The 22,966-nt window shown below is 47.3% G+C and overlaps 1 protein-coding gene across 2 annotated transcripts in view; it reads right to left on the bottom strand.

Moving 5' to 3' along the window:
• The window catches only part of TLN2 (talin 2), a 320,515-nt gene that overhangs the window by 142,806 nt on the left and 154,743 nt on the right, over nt 1-22,966 (bottom strand). For both annotated transcript variants that reach the window (XM_088446408.1, XM_088446417.1), the window contains exons 24-27: nt 19,084-19,197; nt 17,765-17,899; nt 17,549-17,677; nt 8,395-8,497 (exon numbers count right to left, since the gene is read on the bottom strand). In XM_088446408.1, the coding sequence (XP_088302534.1) occupies nt 8,395-8,497; nt 17,549-17,677; nt 17,765-17,899; nt 19,084-19,197 (481 nt within the window). The remainder of the gene's footprint in view (nt 1-8,394; nt 8,498-17,548; nt 17,678-17,764; nt 17,900-19,083; nt 19,198-22,966) is intronic.

The raw sequence follows: 22,966 nt of genomic DNA, 5'->3' as shown, positions 1-22,966 counted from the left end.
CAAGGGTTCGACGGGCAAACCTGTTGTAAAATAACGCCGAGGAGTGAAAGCGAACTCGATCTTGTACCCCTGAGATACCAGATTTCGAACCCAAGTGTCTGGAGAAGTCCGTCTCCAAACCTCCGAGAAACGCTGGAGGCGTGCCCCCACCTTCGGATTTCCGAGATGGGATGGGAGCCCGTCATGCCACAGGCTTGTCTGCTGGCTTGGGATCTGGACGGCGGCCAATATTTGCTTGACGTCCTCTAGTACGGCCTCCTCGCCCCGCTGAAGACGAACCTCGCGATCGTCCCTGAAATCTTGCCGATGCTCGAAAGGAACGAAAGGAAGGTCCCCTAAACGAGCGACGCGGAGGAGGTGCTGATGAAGGTAGAAAAGTACTCTTACCTCCAGTGGCCAGCGAAATCCATTTGTCCAGCTCTGGACCAAATAAAATATCGCCTGTGAAAGGAAGAGCTTCCACTGCTCTTTTTGACTCCGCATCCGCTTGCCAGGCACGAAGCCAAAGTGCCCGGCGAGCAGAGACCGCCGAAGCAGAAATCCTAGCGCCTACCTGGCCGATATCTGTGGAGGCGTCTCCTAAGTATACAGCAGACTCCTGAATATGTTTTGCCAAGGTAATCAGATCTGCCCGCGGAGTGCTGGATCTAAGACCCTCAGTCAATTGTTCCGCCCACTTTTCCACAGCCTTGTTGACCCAAGATCCTACCAAGGCCAGCCGGAGAAGTGCACCTGCGGCCGTATAAATGGATTTCAAAGTGGTTTCTAATCTCCGCTCTGAGGTTTCCTTCAATGTAGTAGCTCCTGGAACAGGTAACGTGGTCTTCTTTGACAACCGAGAAACCGAAGAATCCACAGGTGGCGGGGTCTCCCACCTCTTCCTATTTTCCGCAGGAAATGGGTAAAGAGAGAAGAAACGCTTAGGAATCTGGAATTTACGGTCCGGATTCTGCCAGGCTGCCGTCATCTGTTCATCCAACTGGAGAGAAACAGGGAATGTGACGGCCATCTTCTGTGACCTGGCAAATAAGGAGTCTTCTAACGATTCTGGAGCTTCCTGGCCAGAAATCTTAAGAACTTCCCTTACCTGCTAGAATGAGTGCGTCAATACCTTGCAATGCCTCAGGTTCTTGTGAGTAAGTCTCTACGTCTGATTCGTCCAGCATCTCCCCTTCCTCCTGAGACGAGTGATCCGCTGCCGAATCCTCATCCGACTGGAGAACCGCCGGAAGAGCCCTCTTTTTAGATGAGCGACTTACCGTAGCTTCAGGAGCTTTAGACGCAGAACCCATCGCTTGAGCAAGGCTATTCACCGAGCGGACTAAATTCTGAGCCCACGCTGGTTCTGCTAGAAAAGAAGGGTGAGATGTGCCAGGTAGATCTCTGGCAGACTCCCGTTCCCTACGGGAAGCGGCTAATTCAGAAGAAAGGTCCGCCATGACCCCGGCCAAACTATTTATGAAGGAGGGAGTGACAGACTGCGTGTTAGCACTGTCTGCTTCACATGTCTCGCACAGGGAAGACCCTTCGGAGCGAGCATGGGTAAACTTCTTCCTGCACTTAGTGCAGGCAAACAGCTTTTGTGATGCAGTTTTTTCTGTCCTGGATGTCATCATGTACTCACAGACAAGCACCACATACAATTCAGGAATGCGGGAGAAGCAGAATTACAATAATAATGCTACTCAAGTATGGGAGCAGACAGAGCAATAAGGGAGGAGCAGAATTTCAATAATAATGCTACTCAAATTGCATGCAGAGCAGTATAAGAGGAGCAGAATTTCAAGAAAATGCAACTCAGTAACAGGGGCAGACAGGCATATAAGGGAGGAGCAATCAATAGGACCAGAAAGTAGTTAAAACCACCCTCTGTATTTACAGACCCCCTGTAGATGCTCTCAGTCTTTGATCTGCTCCTCTCCCCCTCCGCTCAGTGCCTGCAGTCTGAGGCGCCACTCCCGTTCAGAGCGCGCCAAACTAGCCCAGGCAGTGAAGGAGGAAGAGGAGGAGGGACCCATAAGCTCCTCCTCCTAATGGCCGCCGCTTTGTATGCGCGCGGCATACACTTATACAGTGGGACGTTCTGTCCCCTCACTGACAGCGGGGGCCAGCGGCACGACCGCCGCCAGTGATAACCGTGCCGGTGCCTTTTACACAAGCACCGGCACACAGAGGCAGGACCGCTGTGAAGGAGGAAGAGGAGGAGGGACCCATAAGCTCCTCCTCCTAATGGCCGCCGCTTTGTATGCGCGCGGCATACACTTATACAGTGGGACGTTCTGTCCCCTCACTGACAGCGGGGGCCAGCGGCACGACCGCCGCCAGTGATAACCGTGCCGGTGCCTTTTACACAAGCACCGGCACGCAGAGGCAGGACCGCTGTGAGCGCGCCTACCTAACAGCCAGCGCCGGTGTTCTATCACAACACCAGCGTGGCAACTGACAGCGGGGGCTGACAGCCGCGCGCTGTTTTCAGACCCAGCAGTTATTTTCACCTCTCCTGCTAGTCAGGAGAGGTGTGCTACTCACCGGGCTGCTGCGGCCAGAGCGCTGGGCAGTGAGGGGAGAGCGGGGACCCGGACACAAGCCAGTGGTAGCTGTGGCGGGCCCCGCTGAGTCTGATGACTCCTAACTGCCTAAAGCAGCCTCCCCTCCATAGGGTGACCGGACACAGGCTGCAGTAGCCGTGTGGTCCCCTCTCTGGCGGCTCCCACGATGCAGGCAGACTGTCACAGCTAACAGTCTGCCTGTCCTCTTGTGACTTTGATTCTTTCTATATAAAATTAATATAAGGGCTGGAGACAGCCCCTGTGCACCGGCTCTACTCGGGCACATTCTAAAAACTGGGGTTGATGGGGCATAGAGGGGGAGGAGCCAGTCACACTTGTAGATTTTTAAAGTGCCAGGCTCAACTCAACCCACCGTCTATACCCCACTGTCATGAAGCTCCAGTGTCCCCTAGTGGATGAAGGAGAAAAATCATTAATAAACTTTCTGCCAGGGCTAAGGCTGAATGGGCTGTAGATAATCGGGTCTATGTGGTTCAGATACACTGGTGCCATTCTGTCTCACCAGCATGCCCTGGGAGTCTAAGCAGCAATGCCCAAAGAGGCAACTTTTATATTGCTCCGCCTGACTTTAATTTCACTTACTAGAGGGAAAGTAATGTCCGGAGCAGCTAGCACGATCATGCATCACATACTGTAAGCTATGACTTTGTGACCAGATGATGTCAGTCACTTGGAAAGAATAGTTCAATGTGGAAAAAATTAAGAGAAGCTGCTAGTGGGGCCTTCCTAAAGTATGCCAGTGAGAAAGCAACGAGGTTCACAAATTAGCTGCTAATTTATACACAGAAACTTCTCAACAGTTATTCTGGCCTGGTCAAGAACAGAAGACGACCTGTATTTTACATATGCTGGATGATATACAAAGAATGATGATGTAGAGAGATCAGGTAAATGGAGAGCTGGCTGCTTTAGGCACGAAGCTGTAAATGATTTTCATGTTATCTGGTGTTAATGCATTTGTTTGTATTTACACTTTTGTTTCATGATATAAAATTAATTTAAAGGAAAACTGTATACACTAAAGTGACAAATTAAATATCTCCAACATGAACAAGCTCATGAGTGAAAAATACAAGAATTCATCAGCACAGTAAACACCAAACTTCCCTGTCCCTCTAATCTCTCTCCCAAAAATCTTCACTATCTACTAATGTGTATATGTGCCAGGGAATAGACTACTCCTTGCCTTAAATGGACACTACAGCTGAACAGTTTTATGATGTGAAAGAAGATGCTTTAGATAACAAAACTGCCCAATTTCTGCTCAACTATGTTATTACTTCTCAAAACAGTCCATTGATTTTTATTTCAGATAAAAAAAACACCTCATGTGAAGTGGATTGCTGATTGCGGTGTTTTTAATTATATCTATTAGAGACATCTGACCTTTGTAAACCAATTGCTTGGCTATATAACAATCTACAGCTATTACATCTTGTGAAAGCCTTTTTTCGAGAAATTAAGGTGATATACAATATTTCTCCAAAATCTGATCTGGGGGACACTGGATACCATGGGGTGTAGATGGTGCTGTTCAAGGGAGAAATGGTTAACAACCATCTATGGTACATGGTTTTGCCATCGATGGCAGAGATTCAATGGTTCTCTGCCATTGATGGTACAGAGCCCCCAATGTTTTTTATTTTTTTTCTTTCTACTTGATGCTGGGACACGGACCTATCTCCATCCCCCAATGCTACCCACGAAGCCCCGTCCCCACCTGACTGGTCTACTGCTCGGTGAGTAATAGACCAGGGATGACAATCAATGGTACCATTGGTCATTAACCCACCGATGAGCATCCTTAGTTCAAGTAGAGCGCAATACTCTTCAGGTGCAGAAAAACAGAAAGAGGAGTATGACCCCTCTCTTTTTCATGCACCTGAAGAGTATTGCCAAATTGATTTGAGCAGCTTCCAGTTTATGTTTGCTGCTTTGAGAGGCATGAATGAGCCAGCATTTGGAGGGCATGCTGGCTCTTGTAGTGCTAATTGGAGTTCCCAGGGGTGACTCCCAGGTAAGCTGGCTCTCAATTTGGATGTATTTCTGTATGTGCCTTTATCATGGAGGCCCTACAACAGATAATTACATGGCCCAGAGTGGGCACTATTATCATGTAGTGTAGGAACTGCCGGTATCAGAGAAGCTGTGAAGTGGCCTTGCAGCTTACCATGTACTTATAAATGCATGCAACAAATATCTCTGAATTACTATTACCATATAGTTTTCATGTACTGTTGCAGGTACAATTTAGTGTGCTGGAGGATATTTAGGGGATACTCCCCTTTCTGTTTCTCTTTTCAAGTAGAGTGCACAAGAACAAATTAAACTTATCTGTGGGCTGCCTACTCCCCCCTCCACATACCATAGTGCCTTAGTTTCTTTTTGAGCGGGCACCATAGGGATGAAAGTTTAGTTTGTGCAATGCATCTGCATTGTTTATGTGTTAGCGGCTGTGACACTGTAACCCGCAGTTGCACACAGAATATAGGCATGCCACATATTGTTTTAATCAGCAGAAGCAATTTGTGCGTGCTATTCGCATCGCGTTACAAATAAGTCGCATTTTAAGGTAAAAAGTTGAATAAAAGGCATTCGGCTCTACAGAGTCACGCCACAGCATGGCGCGACTAGAAGGGCTGTTTAACGTGCAATAAAATAAGATGTATGTGGACACATCTGTATATACACACAAAGTACGCAGCGCGATATGCCTGGCGTGAGTAAGCCACCAAATCCTATGCAACTCTGCTAGCGTTGGGCGTCTATTTTTGCCGAAAATGTGTCCAAGTCGCCATGCGACTAGGATGCACCAGGAGACTGTGCTGATTCATTTGATATGTGACACTTTTATATCTGCTAGTGCATCATAGTCACATTGAAGTGCTACTTAGACACATTTTCGGCAAAAAGAAACCCGGCGCTAGCAGAATCTCATGGGACTAAGCATGCTGAGGGGCTGTTTGGTGAGACTGCAGTGAGGACACCTGTACACACACTTTCATAAACATACAAAAATACACACAGCTGAGGTGTGCACGTAGGACTTCATGGGGCATATACAATTGGACGCCCAATTGCGCCCAATTTAGGAATACCGTGGGTATGCGTGCTCCCGATACCCGCATTATCCAATTTAAAAAATTGTGGTCGCGGGGTTTGCAGCTCTGAAAATCCAGTGCCATGTAAAAAAAAAAAAAAGAAAATTTCTTCACATACCTGCCCAGGGGTCTCGGGTGGTCTCCGTGACTCCCGGTGACCTCCCCTCTATCTTCTTACTGGAGAGGGGGTTGCTGGGAGTCCCGGGGGCTCCTGGGAGGCTCCAGGGGCTGGTGGGAGGGGCAAGGGCTGCTCGGAGATGTAGTTCTCCCAGCGCCCATTCCGGGGGCCACACTGGCAGTGGGGGTCACACACGCAAACACTCAAACACGAACATACTCACTCATACACACTTACAAACACCACACACTTGACATACTCACGCTGGTGCAGAAAAGACAGCTCCTGACGCTGGTTGAAGAAGACAGCGCTGAAGAAGGTGCGTAATTATGGACTAATTAAGCTAATTGGAAACTTCCAATTGCTTAATTAGTCCTCAGTGGGAGGGTGCCGCCGAGGTCCTAGAGCAAGTTCCATGGATTTTTCCTAAAATGAACGTTTTTAGGAAAAATCACACTTGCACTGGAGGTGCGTGAAAAAAAACCTCCCAGCGCACACAAAAAAAAACCTCACACACCTAATTGAATAGCAAAAAACCCGCACCTGCAGGAAAAACCTTGCAGGTGCGAGGTTTTTGCTATTCTCGCACCCAATTGAATATGCCCCCATATCTCGGCTGCCATCCCCTTGTCCGTTACAGAGAAACTATGTGTAGTGAACACAGGCGGCTCCTCCTACATATTCTTGACCAGAAGGACGCCGTACTGGCCTCAATCCCAGCCAGTTGTTCAGAGTCCCTCCCACCCCCAGAATACACCCCCAACTGCCAGATGTATAGCAGCACTAAGCAGGCTGGGACAGAACAGTAGCAAGCCACATCTCAATCACAGCGAGAGAGACCGGGCTGATTGCTGTTCCAGCCATCGCCCATAGCATCAGAGCATGGTTCCTTGCGTCCCCTCCCCCGGTTACCACAATACCCGTGACAAGGGAGGACCCTCCGGGAGCCCAGGAAGATCAGCACTACTCCTAACCTGTCCCCCCACAGCGTAGTTCACAGGTGAACCATATAAGCAATGCAGAAGCATTGCACAAAATCTCCTTGAACAGCGCCCTCTACACCCTATAATTTAGAGAAACTAAATTAAAGGTGAGTACCAAAAAAACATTTTTTGAGGCAGCTCTACAGCTTTCAGAGTGCACCTTTTAAAACTTGACATGATCAGAGGACATTGCAGAAGAAAAACGCAATGTGAAATCTTGCAAGATATGGCAATAACCAATTTTTACAACACAATACGCAATGACCACACTTTAAATTTGTTTGCTGAAGCTCAACATTATTTACTTACACAGCTGAAGTTAAACACATATTTGACAGATTAACAAATGCACGTGTTAAACCATCCTTTGCTCTGGCTTTGGAAAGAGTTGTGGATAGTGTGAGCTGTCCTACTGTATAAGCATCTAATCAAAATGGTATGTAGTCAGATTACCTGTTTTCACAATCTAGACTATACTCTCTTATTTGGGACTCATCCACACTTGCGCACAGCTATGGCGTAATAATGAATCAAAAAGATCTATTGATTTCTATACTATGTTATCTGAGCTATCCACATGGACTACAGTGACATACACACTTGAAAGAATCCATAAGAAAATGATAGATATTTTCTTGTTGCAACATCCAATCTACTGTATATAGACTGATGAATGTAGAGACAGCAGAAGAGTCAAGGTTTAGAGATCAATGAATCTTTTTTCTGAACTACAGATATATCCATATACACCTATAATCAAACCACGAAATACGCAACTAGCCATAAACTTCCTCATAATATTTGCATCTTATTCGCATAGCTAATACAACAATATTACAATGTACGGGTATCCTGGGCAGTGCATGCAGCTGCAGTGTGACACTCAGGCGCTAACCTGCATATAAAGAGTTCTGATACGAGGGCAACGCTTTACGCCACATATCATTGTGCTTAATCTGTGACTTTATATCGATTCCTTTGTGAAAAAAAAAAAAAGTACTAATCTAGTGTGCCTAGTGCACCACATGCAACTACATCATGCATCTGCAATGCGAATAAGAGTCAAAAAGGACAGCAAAAAGGATATGTGTATGAGGTGACATCTGTGCTCTCTCCTGCTGTGTTGGGTTTGGTGTGCAAGTCTAGAAAGCACTGATGTGAATTAGGGATGTGCAGGCTCGGATAGGTTCGAGTTTGCACGTGGAGTTCGGATTTTTCCCTCCAAAAAAACGGAACTCAGAACGAGGCAAAACGTCATCTTACATGGACGAACATCATCATTCCTGGTCTTTTGTCCAGGAATGATGATGTTCGTCCATGTAAGATGACGTTTTGCCTCGTTCTGAGTTCCGTTTTTTTGGAGGGAAAAATCCGAACTCCACGTGCAAACTCGAACCTATCCGAGCCTGCACATCCCTAATGTGAATAAGCATTGTAATATTCTCGACATATTGTGTATGTATTCATCCAGGCTGCAACATATTATCAGATTAATCTCTGCTTTAAGTGCAGTGGACAGGAAATGAAACACGTTCTACATGAGATAAAAGCAGCCTGCATGAATACACTAAGCTAATGCTTTTTGTTGCTGGTAACAAATACAAAACTAGGATAGTTCATACCTGTATAATGTTCATTCCCCTGAGCAGCACATGTCAGCAGCTGAGCCATAGATGAGCCAACGGTCTTAGATGTGCTACCGAGGTCTTGGGCGCACTTCTCCAACTGCAGATCCACAAAATGCAAAAAAAGACAAAATAAAAAAAAATATTTTTGATGCGCTTAGTACTTTGACAAAAGCCTGCTAGTAATTTAATCACAACGGACCCATATCATTTTCTTTTAGAACATGATCTTTTGCACAAAGATGCATTACCTGAATATGTTACCTAGACTATAATGTATTACCAATACTTTATGTCCAATATCATTATTAGTTTGAAGAGGGGAAAATGAATCTGTACTGTAGAGCTTTAATATTAAAAAAACAGGACAATAGCTTGAAGCCAAGTGTACCTATGCACATGGTCTGTTTGTTTCCATGCTTCCCGTTCCTTACGTGCTTGCTTGCTTTAATCCACAACTATTCATTGTACAAAGCTATGCTAGGGGAAGCCAGCTCATGACAAGTGGACGTCTAACTTATCTCAGTAGGTAAAAATAAGAGTTATGGTAGACTTACCTTTAACTCTTTTTCTTTTAGGTTCATAGGGTCCACAGGGATACCATGGGGTATGTAGTTGGAGTAATCCATTGCATCAAACAGCTACAGCTTTCAAGTTCCCAGGAGGACCTCCTCCCTATATACCCCACCCCCAGCCACAGGCATTCAGTTTGTAAACAAGCCTAACAGTAAAAGACGGAAAGAGGAGAAGGTAGTACAATGTACATAAGAAACACTCAAAAAACGAAGAGGGAATTAGTGACAAAAAAGAAAGGAACAAATCCCAACTGAGGCCAGGCACGTCAGGGTGGGTGCCCTGTGGACCTTATGAACCGCGAAGAAAAAGTTAACAAAGGTAAGTCTACCATAACTCATATTTTCTTCTATGGGTTTCATAGGGTCCACAGGGATACCATGGGGATGTTCTAAAGCAGTTCCCTTAAGGGTGGGGACGCAACTGAGCAGAGAGGAGAATCCGCCGCACAAAGGAAGCATCCTAGAAGGCAAAAGTATCAAATGCGTAGGATTTGATGACTGTGTGGGCCGAAGACCAAGTCGTCGCCGTGCACAACTGTTCTGCAGAGGCGCCATGTCTAACCGCCCACGATTGTCCCTCAGACCGAGTAGAATGAGGTCACCGTGTTGGGAACAGAGAGATCAGCCTGAGTATACACATGAGAACTAGTCATATGCAGCCAACGTCTGCTTGTTAGCTGGCCAGCCTCGCTTGTGGAAACCATATAATACAAAAAAGCACATCTGATTTCCTATTTGAGTTGGTATGATCCACGTAGATACGAAGAGCTCGAAACACACCCAGTGAAGCTTCACCTACCGAAAGGCCAGAATACTGAAAGGCTGGGACTACAATCTCTTAAATCATATGAAAATGGGATACCACTTTCGGAAGGTAACCCGGCCTTGTACGGAGGACTGCTCTATTTTGGTGAAAAATCAAAAATGGAGAGCGACATGAAAGTGCTGCCAAATCAGAAACTCTGCGAGCTCAGGAGATAGCAAGTAGAAAAAGCGTCTTCGCTGTCAACCATTTGAGGTCCACTGTGTCCAAGGGTTCAAAGGGGGGAGCCTGCAGCGCCCTGAGGACCAAGGATAAATCCCACGGTGCCACTGGAGAGACATAAGGTGGCTGAAGGTGGAGAACACCCTGCAAAAAAGTTAACATTAAGCAGGAGAGCGAATCTGTGCTGGAACCAAACTGACAATGCAGAAACCTGAACTCTTAAAGTAGCCAGGCAAAGACAGAGATCTAGTCCAGCCTGCAGAAAAGAAAGAACTCGGGAGACCCTAAAAACATTGGGGTCATATTTTCTGCGGGCACACCAATAAAAAAATTAAGGCCAAATCCTGTGATAGATGCGGGCCGAAGCAAGCTTCCTTACCCTAAGCATCGTCTGGATCACAGAAATAGAAAAACCTTTGGCCTTTAAGATGGAAGAGCCATGCCGTCAAAGCCAGCCGAGGTAGATCAGATATAGGCAGGGACCCTGCACTAGCAAATCCGGCGGTACAGGAAGTGGACTGTCTATGGATAGACATGTCAGATCGGTGAACCAATGTCTCCTGGGCCAGGCTTGTCGCCTTCTTGCTTTAATTTTCTGAGGAGATTGGAGGAAACAGGTATGCCGACCTGAAGTTCCACCTCACTGCCAGAGCATCCACGAAGGCGGCTGAGGGGTTCCTTGTTTTGGACCTGTACCTGGGGAGCTTGTGGTTGTGACGTGATGCCATGAGGTCTATGTCCGGTAGTACCCACTTGTCCACCAGGAGCTGAATGACGTCCGGATGAAGAGCCCATTTTCCGGACTTAAAGTCCGCTTCCCAGTTGAGGATTCCTGGGATGAATATTGCCAAGATTGCTGGAAGTTGGCGTTCTGCCCAAACCAGAATGTTCGCCAGTTCCCTCATGGCTGCCTGACTTCGTGTGCCTCCCTGATGGTTGATGTAGGCCACTGTGGTTGCATTGTCGGACTGAATCTGGACAGGCCTGCCATGAAGGAGGTCCTGCGCCAGAATGAGCGCCCTGTGCACTGCACGAAGCTCCAAAATATTTATGGGCAGGTGACTTTCCTGAGCAGTCCATCTTCCCTGAAAGGTGTGATGAATTGTCACTGCGTCCCATCCTCACAGACTTGCATCCATGGTGAGGAGTACTCAAACTGAAATCCATAAAGGGCGACCCTTGTTTAAATTAGTCGTCTGCAGCCACCATGTGAGGGAGAGCCAACCCTCTGCCAAGATGCGGATCGTTTGAGACTTTAATCAGATGATACTGACCATCCCAATGAGACAATACATCGTTGCAGGGACCTGGAATGGAACTGGGAATAAGCCACCATGTCGAAGGTGGATACCATGGACACCAGTACCTGCATTGCTAAGTGAACTGACACTCACTAATTGCAGAGCAGTTTGCGCACCCATAATTTTAGGGCAGCAATCTTGTCCACTGGTAAAAGAATCCTTTGTCCCAGGGAATCCAGCACCCCCCAAATGTACCATCTGCTGAGTTGGAGAAAGAGAAGACTTTTTCCAATTGATTATCCAGCCGTGCTCCGGTAGACAGGCAATGGCCATTTGGCGATGGTGTTGTAAAACCTCCGGAGATTGCACCGATATCAGGAGATCATCCAAGTATGATAGTATCCTGACTCCTTGTGTCCTGAGCTGAGCCGCCATTACTGACATTATCCCGGTGAACACCCAAGGGGCTGCGGACTTAATGAAGGGCAGAGCCTGAAATTGGTAAAGTTGCTGACCCACAGCAAACCTCAAAAACCTTTGGTAGGATCGTGCAATAGGTACATGCAGATACGCATCCTGTATGGGAAACCATGAAATCTCCAGGCTCCATTGCCAGCATAATTGACCGTAGGGTTTCCATATGGAACTTTGGCACATAGATGAATTTGTTGAGAAACTTCAGATTCAGAATAGGGCGATGAGACCCATTTGGTTTCAGAATCAAAAACAAATATGAATAATAACCCCTTCCCTGTTGCATCACAGGAACGGGGATTATGACTCCTGACCTCAGGAGGACACAAATCGCCTCTTGGAGGGTCAAGGCCTTAACTGGGTCTGAAGTAAGAGTTGTACAAAAAAAAAACAACTTCTGATGGGGATGCCTCAGGAATGTGGGGGTTATCCATGAGAGACCACTTTTCGACCTCAAGCATCCGTAGTTGTCTGAGGCCAGGCATAAGGTGACTGGAGAAGTCGGCCTCCTACCCTGAGATCCCCCAGGGGGAGGCCCGCCCCATCAGACAGCGGGCTTATCGTCCGGCTTGGAGGCTGGACGTCTGACTGACCAAGATTTCTTGGTCTGTGGTTTCTTGCGGGAATTATCCTGTCTGGAGAAAGACTATTCCCTTACGGGCGAAAGGACTGAAATGACGACTGCCTATACTTAGGGGTAGTCGTAGATGGCTACCCAGCAGATTTAGATGCTGCCAGAGAAGTCACTATGTTATCCAATTCCAGCCCAAACAGTACCTTCCCAGCAAAACGCAAGGATTCAAGAGCTTTCTTGGACCTTGTATTCGCCTTCCAGGTTCTCATCCAAAGGGTTCTCTGAGCAGTAACTGAAGCTGCCGATACTCTAGATTCTAGAGACTAGAAGCCAAAATGCCTGCATCAATAACCACTTCTCCAACATACGCAGCTGTTTCTCGCATTTGGCAGAGATAAGACAGCTGTTCTCTGGTAGCATCCGGCATACTATCTTCCAGAGATGTTGTCCATTCTTCCATAGCCTTGGCCACCCAGGCTACGGCCATAGCTGGCATGGTAATGGCTCTGATTAATAAAAAAAAACAGATTTCAAATAGTTTTCAAGTTTTCTATATGTAACTTCCTTGAGTGAGGATGCGGAAGGAATAGGTAATGTAGAGCTCCTGATCAATCTTGTCACATGAGCATCTACTGTTGGAAAAACTTCCCATTTGTTACATTCACCAGGTGAAAATGGGTACCGAAAAGTTAAATTCTTAGTAGCATGGAAACGCCTATCTGGAGTATTCCATGCTTCAGGCATGAGATCCGTCAGTTGTTCAGAATGAGGGAAATAAACTTTTGCCACCTTCTGATGCCTAAAGACCGCAGTCTTAGACTTAGGAGGTACCTCCTCTTCCTCTATATTCAAGACAGATCTAACTGCTCTTACCAGAGGGGAAATCCGAGTATTGGTGGTCTTCCTCAACTGAGTAAGAACCGGAACTCTGAGTATCAGAGTGTGATGATAATGCAGTGTCAGGATCCTGAGGCGACCCCTGAAGGGATACTCTTTTATGCCCTTGCTTTACCGTAACTGGTCTATTCTCTTTGCATTACTTGCTGACCAGCTATAGATGGCAGCATACTCTGACTAGAGTGAGCATAAGCATCAAACCAAAAAGGATTCATGGGAGACACATACATAAAAGGATGTAAATGCTGTGGGTACCCCATAGTGGGAGGCAGTAACATTATCGGAGCCTGTGAAGCTGCTGCACGGTCCACTAAATGTGACAAAACCTGAGACCAAGAGGCCACCCGAGGTGGTTCTTGTGCAGGTGTCGGATTGGAGAGGTTGCTGTTTAAAACAGGCACCACACAAACAATCTTGCACAAAATCCTGCTCTGACAGGCCTGCCAAACAGGATTTACATGATACCAGCACAGGAGGCTCAGCCTCCTCCTTCCCCTTGCCTTTAGACATAACAATGTATAACAGGTATAAGGTATAAATGAAATTATTATTATTATTATCCTTTATTTATATGGCGCCACAAGTGTTCCGCAGTGCCTTACATAGTACATAGAACTAATAGGTGAACAAGAAACAAGTAATTTACAGTACATTACAGTGCAGGACAAGGACACAACTTATATACATTGCTGAAAGAGTGATTAAAGCACTCACAATAAGCTGCCGGGAGTTGGCAGCCACGTGTTAGGTGCCCTATGGGGAGTAGAGAGTAGAAGAAAATGTAAAAAGAAGCACATGAGGGAAGAGGTCCCTGCTCATGAGAGCTTACATTCTAAGGGGAGGGGCAGACAGACAGGCGTGACACAGAAGGGGAAGATGGAAGGCCTTGATGAAGTAGTGGGTCTTAGAGCCCGTTTGAAGATTTGTAGAGAGGTGGAGAGTCTGATGGGGAGAGGGAGAGCATTCCAAAGGTAGGGAGCAGCATGGGCAAAATCTCGGATGCGGGAGTGGGAGGAAGTAATCAGTTGGCAAGAGAGGCGGCATGCATTAGTTGAGCGAAGTGGGCGGGCGGGAGTGTGAAGGGAGAGAAGGTCAGAAATGTATGCGGGAGAGGATTTGGTGAGGGCTTTGTAGGCGAATGTAAGAACCTTGAATTGGCATCTGAAGGGGAAGGGGAGCCAGTGTAAGGTTTGAAGGAGAGGGGAAGCAGATGTAGAATGTCTGGAGAGGAAGATGAGCCGAGCAGCAGCATTAAGAACAGATTGTAGTGGAGAGAGGTGAGAGACTGGGAGGCCAGCTAGGAGAAGGTTACAGTAGTCCAATCTGGATATGACCAGTGAGTGGATGAGGGTTTTAGTGACATCCTGCGTGAGGAAGGGTCTAATCCTGGAGATAATTTTTATGTGAAAACGGCAGGACTGCGAGAGGTGCTGAATGTGCGGTTTAAAGGAGAGGGAGGAGTCTAAGATAACTCCAAGACAGCGCACTTTGGGGCTAGAGGAGATAGTTGTGCCATCAATAGATAATGAAATTGTGGAAAGTGATGTAGTGGAAGAGGGTGGGAAGATGATCAGCTCAGTCTTAGACATGTAAAGTTTAAGAAAGCGCTGGGACATCCACGAAGAGACAGCCGAGAGACAGTTGGAGATACGGGTAAGGAGCTCAGGGGTGAGCTCAGGGGTGCAAAGGTAAATTTGAGTATCATCTGCATAGAGATGATATTGGAGGTCAAAGGAGTTAATGAGTTCACCTAAAGAGGATGTATATAGGGAGAATAGGAGAGGTCCAAGAACAGAACCTTGGGGAACTCCTACCTTTAGTGGAAGTGGAGGGGAAGAGGAGTCATGAGAGGACACAGCGAAGGAACGATCAGAGAGGTAGGAGGAAAGACAGGAGAGGGCAGTGTCACGTAGACCGAGAGAGTAAAGGATTTGCAGGAGGAGAGGGTGGTCTACAGTGTCAAATGCAGCAGAGAGGTCAAGGAGAATGAGCAGAGAGTAGTGGCCCTTGGATTTGGCAGCAAGGAGGTCGTTGCTGACTTTCGTGAGGGCAGTTTCAGTAGAGTGGAGAGATCGGAAGCCAGATTGAAATGAGTCAAGGAGGGAGTGGGAGGAAAGAAAAGTGGTAAGGCGGTTGTAGACAATACGCTCAAGGAGTTTGGAAGCAAAAGGGAGAAGAGAGATGTGTCGATAGTTGGAAAGTATGTTAGGATCAAGAGTAGGTTTTTTAAGAATGGGGGAGACAAGAGCATGTTTGAATGCAGAAGGGACAGAGCCAGATGATAGGGAGAAATTAAGGAGGTGAGCCAGATAGGAACAGGCAGAAGGAGACAGGTGGGAGAGGAGACGGGAAGGGATAGGGTCAAGAGGGGAGGTGGAAGGAGGGGAGGACCGGATGAGGGCCATGACTTCCTCTCCAGAAGCAGGTGAGAAGGATGTCAGAGTTGGTGAGACAGAAGGGGAGGGGTGGTAAGGGCGAGGAGGGGGAGGAGTGCTGAGGGTCTGATGGGATATGATGTCCTCACGTATGGAGTCAATTTTAGATGTAAAGTAGGTGGCAAAGTCAAGGGCAGAGAGCGAGGAGGGAAGGCAAGGAGGGGAAGGGCAGAGTAGGGAGTTGAAAGTGGCAAAGAGACGCCAGGGGTTTGAGGACTGGGAGGAGATGAGGTTCTTGAAATATGTTTGTTTGGAGAGAGACAGGGCAGCACTGTAGGAAGAGAGAATAAATTTGAAATGGAGGAAGTCAGCCTTAGAGCGTGACTTTCTCCACTGACGCTCTGCAATTCTTGAACACTTTTGTAGGTATCTGGTGCATTTGGAATGCCAGGGTTGTGGTGTGAATCTGCGAGGGTGAGTGGTTATTGCAGGAGCAACAGAATCAAGAGCAGAAGCAAGGGAGGAATTGTACAGGGAAGTAGCTTGTTCAGGACAGGAGAGAGAAATGATAGGGGAGAGAAGAGAGTCCAGCAGGGAGGAAAAAGCAACAGTGTCAATAGCCTCAATATTACGCTTAGTAATGGTAGCCTTAGGAGTTAGAGGAGGGGAAGGAGAGAGGGATAGGTTAAAAGAGAGAAGGTGATGGTCAGAGAGGGGGAATGGGCAATTGGAGTAATCAGAAATATCACAACGTTGCGTAAAGACCAGGTCAAGTGAGTGCCCACTCACATGGGAGGGTAAGGAGGTCCATTGGGCGAGACCAATTGAAGAGGTGAGGGTAAGGAGTTTACCTGCAGAGGATTCTGTGGGAATGTCAATAGGAATGTTAAAATCACCTAGGATAATGGAGGGAAGATCTGAGGAGAGAAAGTGAGGGGAAATGTGACAGTCTTCACAAGTAAATGTGAAAAGACAATGGAAAACCCCACACTGTATATAAACGGATAAGGAGAAACACAGTGATCGATATATCTGACAGTGTAGAAATGGCAGCTAGCATTAATGTCACATACAATGCATATATAAATTCAACTGCAAATGGACTCAGAATCAACTGACCAAACCCCCAGAGGTTTGGTAGAATATAGAGCACTACATACCCGACCCAAGGGAGAGGTATACAGGGAGACCTTCTGAGAACCAACCACTGTCAGCAGAGCACCATAGGTGGACTGTGAGCGCTTCACTACACGATGTGGTCAGAAATAACAAACCAGACACAGGAACCCACACAGGAAGTTGCGTCTGGGTTGTGGGAGGAGCGGCCAGGGGGAGCGCCTATCTCCCCTAAGCTGCTTAATGGCAAGGGTACGCTGGCCTCACAGTAGTAGACACTACTAGTGTGTCTACTACCCGTCCCCCGGCGTCAGACGATAAGGCCCAGGCGGTTTTGGTGAGGACGCGGCTCGCGGGTCCTCACTAGCAGCAGCCTCCGGCGCGTCTCATACACCAGAAGCCAGGACTGCAGCGCACAATTCCTCGAAAATGAGGAATCGCCTTACCTTGCCATCTTCTTGGATCCGATTGCAGTCCGGGCCCCGGGGTCGCTGCTAGCTAAGCTTCGCTGTGAGCAGCCAAAATCCCCAGGGCATATATATCGTTACTGGCGTTTCGGCATCAGCGGAGGTAGAAGGAGTCGTAGTACAAGCGTCCCCCGGATGCTTAGTACTGCTTAACTCAGTAAAACAACAAAAACAACAGTCCCGCTATTATAACAGGTGCGCCTGTATACTTGCAGAGCACCAAATAAAAAAACTGAATGCCTGTGGCTGGATATATAGGGAGGAGGTCCTGTGCATGCTGGGAGCTTGAAATCTGTAGCTGTTTTGTGCAATGGATTACTCCAACTAGATACCCCATGGCATCCCTGTGGACCCTATGACACCCGAATAAGAAATGAGAGGTTTCATACACAGTATCAAAGACCATATTCATTTAGGACATTCGATTTGTGGTGGGTTTATTATTACCGTCTCTCCTGGAAGTGGTTTCAGTTGCCTGTCCGCAGCTGCCATTTTCGCATCCTGCAACTCATTCTTTAGAGTTTGAACAGCATTCAGGGCTGAATCAATTTCCATAGGTCCACAAGCTTCATGGGCCTAAACAATACAAAAAAAAAAAAAAAACCTAGTAATTTAGATCACACTTTTATTGGTTAACAAGACTGATCACAAACCAATTCTCACCTTCTGTGCAGCTGTACGCAGCTCAGCCAAGCTGGTCGCAAGGTTCTTGGCACACTGACCTAACTGCATGGCAGCTGCCTGATCAGTTACGGTGGGCACAGCGGCCTTGGCAAAAGTTACCATCTTACTTCCAGGCTATAAACAAAGAAATTTGTAATGAAAATTTTAAAATAGATTTGCATATTCTACAAGGTACAACAGGGTTAACAAGAATGTTGCAAGATGACTGGATAAAGCTGACATTTTAAGAAATTTCAACACTTCTTTACTTTAATTTGAAACCAGAAACTTTAATTATAGTGAATGACGTTGTAGAACTCTGCAAAATTTGTCTTTGTTAAACGACTGTATAATGGTAAAATTGTTTTGTTTCTGGTAGAAGACAAAAGCTAGAATTACTGAAAAACTCCATACAACAGCATTATATCACCCATCAGGTTGCCATTGTAACTTTGCACATAGGTCAGCTCTCACCATGATGGAGTAGGTAGGAGTAGAGAGTCTTTAATGCTATATAGAAGATAAGCATTTTGCATTATAGATTGTTCCCTGATGACAGAGTAAAACGTTGCAGCTAAACAATTATAATAGTTATTCCTTGCAAATCCTGTAAATGCTGCTTTATGGAGGGTGTATGGAAGATGTGCTAATAAGCACCAGGACAAGTTACCTTGACCCCTGTCAATATTCTGGCGCCAGGTTTGTGAGCGCCGGGATCCAGTGTGCCGGGATGCCAACTACATCCCAGTTACTTATACTGGAACAGTGCCGTTCCCTTGGTTAAGAATAGATAAAAAAATATATAGCCTTACCATCAAGTGCAGTACAGACTGGGAAAGACTTTGTTGAAGTCATCAGTTGGACAACATGGCAAGACAGCCATTATCTACCAGGTATAAAGTCTTGCTTGACAGTGAGGTGGACAAATTGCCCCAGAGACCAGTCAGTCTCAAACTCAGTATGCATATTTGTATATAGGAAGGGGAAAATTGTTATCAAAGTACTACAGGTAACAGATTAACAAGCACTGCAAACAAATGGAATATAGAGCTCTCTAGGAAGAGATCAACTCTATACACCCCCCAAAAAAGCAGTCCTAAATAATTCTTATAAAAGGGAAGTTACCACAGAAGATGACCAAAAGGCCTTTATTTGAAACCAAAAGCTTTGCAAAGTAGAGTGTGTCCAAGATCATATGAATTAATGTTTAAGATAATAATGTACACTTGGCAAGTCAGGTAGGAGTATGATAAGAACTTGTGTAATGAAAAGGCATTTATGCTAGCAAAAAAAAAGGGCCATTCTAGAGTCTCTCTCACCTGTAAGAAGTTCTGGCTGGACACAATGAGAGCTAACTGTGCAGTCAGATCTTCTGTCTGTGCCTGGCTGCCCCTCACACCCTGTACCAGCTGAGGAATATGATCCGCCACAACCTTCAGAAACAAAGCTTAATTAGCACACAAATTATTGGTCCCTTGGCAATAATAATTAAGTGTTGAATTTTGCATTGAATAGCTTCCCTTTCCAGCAGTGAATGGTCAACACTACAGTGTGTAATACCATTAAATTACACCAGCTCTATTCTTTCTACAAAGGACTGACAGAACAAACATCTAAACTGAACCACTTAATAGTTCATGAACGAATAACAATAATGCAGTTTCGTAATGTCATGGAGGTATTCCCGCGCAACGGTCTCTCACTCTCTGCCATAGCACAAGGACCCATGGGTCAGCATGGCACATCTGCAGTGTCAAAGAACTTTGCACCAGACCATGGGAGTAATGAGGAGCAGAAGTCATCTTTGCAAAGTACAGAATATGCATACATTTACAGGGGTGCTCCCAGCTATGTAGAAGGGCACACAGCACTTTCCTCTATCAAAAAATCATGCATTCTCTACTACTTTAGGAGGTCAGGAGACTATCTGATCCTTATACATGAGATGCACTTTTCACCTTCTATTTGCAATTCTGTAGGACATTTCTAGGCACACCACTTCAAAGAATATAATAATAAAAAAAAAAAAACAAATACAGTATTTTATGCAACTTTTTTTTTTTTAACATAATAAATACATCTGTACATTTCGGAATCGGCATTTCACCCTCGCCGGGATATGACAGTCGGGAAGCCGGCAGCCGGTTTCCCGATTACATAACGTATATTTCAGCTAAACTTTAAGACATTTGTTTTTATAGAAACATGCGTTTTTCCAGACAGGCACATTCCAAAAGGTACAGTTTAATCCTATACATATTAGAAAGTAAACAATTAAGCAAATCTCGCATAGCGCCTTCTCCAGTGTCCATATAGCATGTCAGCACTAGTGTACAACAGGCACAGAGCTCTGTATTGGCATGCACAGTGCTGGAAATGAAAACACTCAGCAGGCCAGGCTCTTAGGGCTGAAATAAAACAACTGCGCAAAGCACCACAATGTGCCTCTATTTATTCTGCACCCTGTGTACATTTGTAATGCTAAACTAAAATCTTAGACATACAGCACCATCAGAGGCGGCCCTAGGCATAAGCAAACTAAGCAAATGACTAGGGGCATCCAAGCCCGCCTAGGGCCGTCAGAGGTTTGGGGCAGGCACTGAGCACAGGGGCACCTGCTGCCGGCTGGGGCAGCTGCTACTGCCGCTGAGCAGCATCCACTATTTGCTGCAACAGGGCCTGAGCTGAGCTGCGATTTGGCTCGGCAGCAGCAAACAGAGGGCAGGCAGAGGTGCAACAGCCAGAAGCTGTAGTGGAGATGGGGGAACCTGGACAACAGTGCTCTACTAGTGGTTAGGTGGCCATGATAGGAGCTCTCATCTCCAAACAGCAAGCAGGCAGCTCACAGCTAGCTCCTGCTGCGGGAGCAGTGAGGTCCCCAGGGAGGCTGGAGCAGAGTAGCAGACTGTGCAGAGTGGGGAGAGCCGTGGGCACTGGTCTTGAACAAAAATGGCCACTGGTCTCTGGAGGAGGGCTGCTGTGCATGCCCAGCAGCAGCAGCTCCTCCTCCCATGGGCCTTTGCGGAGTCCACTGACTCCCTGCAGTGTGCCAGTGCCGCCGCCACCACCACAAAGCGCAGTAAGGAGAATTAAGAAGGAGCTGCAAAACAGCACAGGCAGCCAGCCAGTTAGTTTTAAAAATGTTTTGATTAAAGTCAGCATACCATGTAGTGAGGGGTGCTGAGCTGACTGCTGTGAGGGGTGATTGGTGTGACTGTGATCTCTGCTGGTGGGTGAGGGGTGCTGTAATGGGAGACTGCATAGCTGTTCTGTATGAGGGGTACTGTCCTGGATAAGGATTTGGTAAGGAGTGGTGATGGGTGTTGTTGGCTACCTCTGATCTGTGGGGTAGAGGGTGTGGATGGTGCGCTCGCCCTATGGGTGTAATGCTGGAGTAATAGTATGTCATGGTCTTGTGTGTTCGATGTTGTGTGTGGAGTGATGGGGTGTAGGGAGGGAAGGGGGTCTAATGGACTGGAGGTGGTGGGTGAGAAAATTAATACAGAGGCAGAAATGGGGGCCAAAGGTTTATTGGAAAAAATCCTAATCCTGTTCGGTCCCAGGCACCCAGGTGGGGTGAGCGATCCACTTGGGGGTGTGTGTGGGTGGAGACTGGGTAGACTGGGTAGGTGAGTGGACCCTTTTAGGTGGCTCCTTTCCATGCAGTTCAATAGACCGGCACGTTACCCCTGCTGGACCTTTGGTCAACAGTCTTAGGATGTCTCGGGGGGAGGGGAGTGGTGGGTTGGCAGCGGGTTTGGCGGTTGTGGATGTACACCCTGGCAGCGTCCCGCGCAGAGGTATAAGTCTCGGAGTCACTTACCTACCGGTAGGATTTGTTGGTGAAAATGGCTTGGGCTGCTGGTAGCTGGTGTTAGTTTCCTTTTGCAGATGCGGTGTTGGATGGCTGCTGCGGTGACAGCGTTTGGAGGAAGCTCTGTGTGTGGTAGTAGCTTGCTGGTGCACTGTGGGGCTTGGTGCACCGCGTTGCTGGCGTTCTGTTCCCGCTGCCTGGTGGGTGCCTGTTGGTGTGGATCGCTTAGGGATTGCTCCTGGACGAACAGCTGCGAGTGGAGCTGGTGTTGGTTGCTCCCAGGGGGCAGTGCGTGGTCGCCTGGGTCAAGCAGGCTGAGTGGTGATCAGGAGGGGTGTGCAGGGCTTTGCTAGGTGTGATGCACAGCGCGGCCCTGCGGGTGGTGGGTAGAGAGGGTTCTGGAAGCAGCAAGGCTCAACCGAGTTCTCCGCGGGAATGAAGAGCTCTGGTGTAAGCTGGGTGTGGTGTCAGAATGTAGGGGGTCTCCGACGCGTTTCGGCAGGGGCTCTGCCTTCTTCAAGGAGGTAAGAAGTGTGGCTATGCATGTGTGAGGTTTAAATGTGGAACTTCCTGGTTCTGTGTTTGTCAGGTGGTAGAGATGACCAATCAGGGCTAAGAGTGGGTGTGGCCCATGTATCTGATAGGTCGTGGGTGATTGTGCGAGGCTAAGCCTGTGGTTGGGTGATAACATCACGTGGTTTGGGCAGCCAATGGTGTGCGTGTGTCAAGCTGGCAGTGCTGTAGTGGACATTCCTGTTATGTGTATAATGGTGTCTGGATGATGGCCGCGTGTGTGTAGTGGTTAGTATCGCTAACCTGTATGATGTGTGGAATGCCGGGGTTGTGTAAGTATATATGTGGTGTGGCCAAGTGGTGATGTTAAATCGACTGACACGGGGAAGTGTGTGTTAACGTGTGGCGAGGAGGAGTAAGGTTGGTGTGTTGACTAATAGGTTCTTAGTGTGCGGTATGTGTTTGGTGCAGTAGTGTGTAAATGGTCGTGTTGTGGAGAGAGGGGGGGGGATGGGGTTCCGTCTTGGGGTGGTGTGGTCACAATAGAGGCAGTCAGGATTGTGTGTGGGGGCTGGGATAAAGTGTAGCATGATCGGGAGTGTGTTTATGTCCGGACCGGTGATGTGTGTCAGACGAGAGCCATAGCAACAAAGAAGCGGGGGGCGGGGTGTGTCCTAAATGTGTGTGGCAGTGGGGTGTAATGGGTGCTTAATGTGCTGGGCGATTAGGTGAGGGGGACGGGGGTGGATCGGATGAGGTCTTGGCTAGGTGTATAAGTGTGAGGGCCGCTGTCTGTTGTGTCGGGGGGAGTCCATTTGGGATGTGGGTGGTGGTGTTGGAATGGGTGGTGCGGTTGATATAAGGGGTATGGGGGT

Source organism: Taudactylus pleione, unplaced genomic scaffold (genome assembly GCF_031769625.1).
Source record: "Taudactylus pleione unplaced genomic scaffold, aTauple2 ptg000019l, whole genome shotgun sequence".
Lineage (NCBI taxonomy): Eukaryota > Metazoa > Chordata > Amphibia > Anura > Myobatrachidae > Taudactylus > Taudactylus pleione.
The sequence above is the reverse complement of the archived record's forward strand: the minus strand, read 5'-3'. Positions and strand labels throughout refer to the sequence as shown.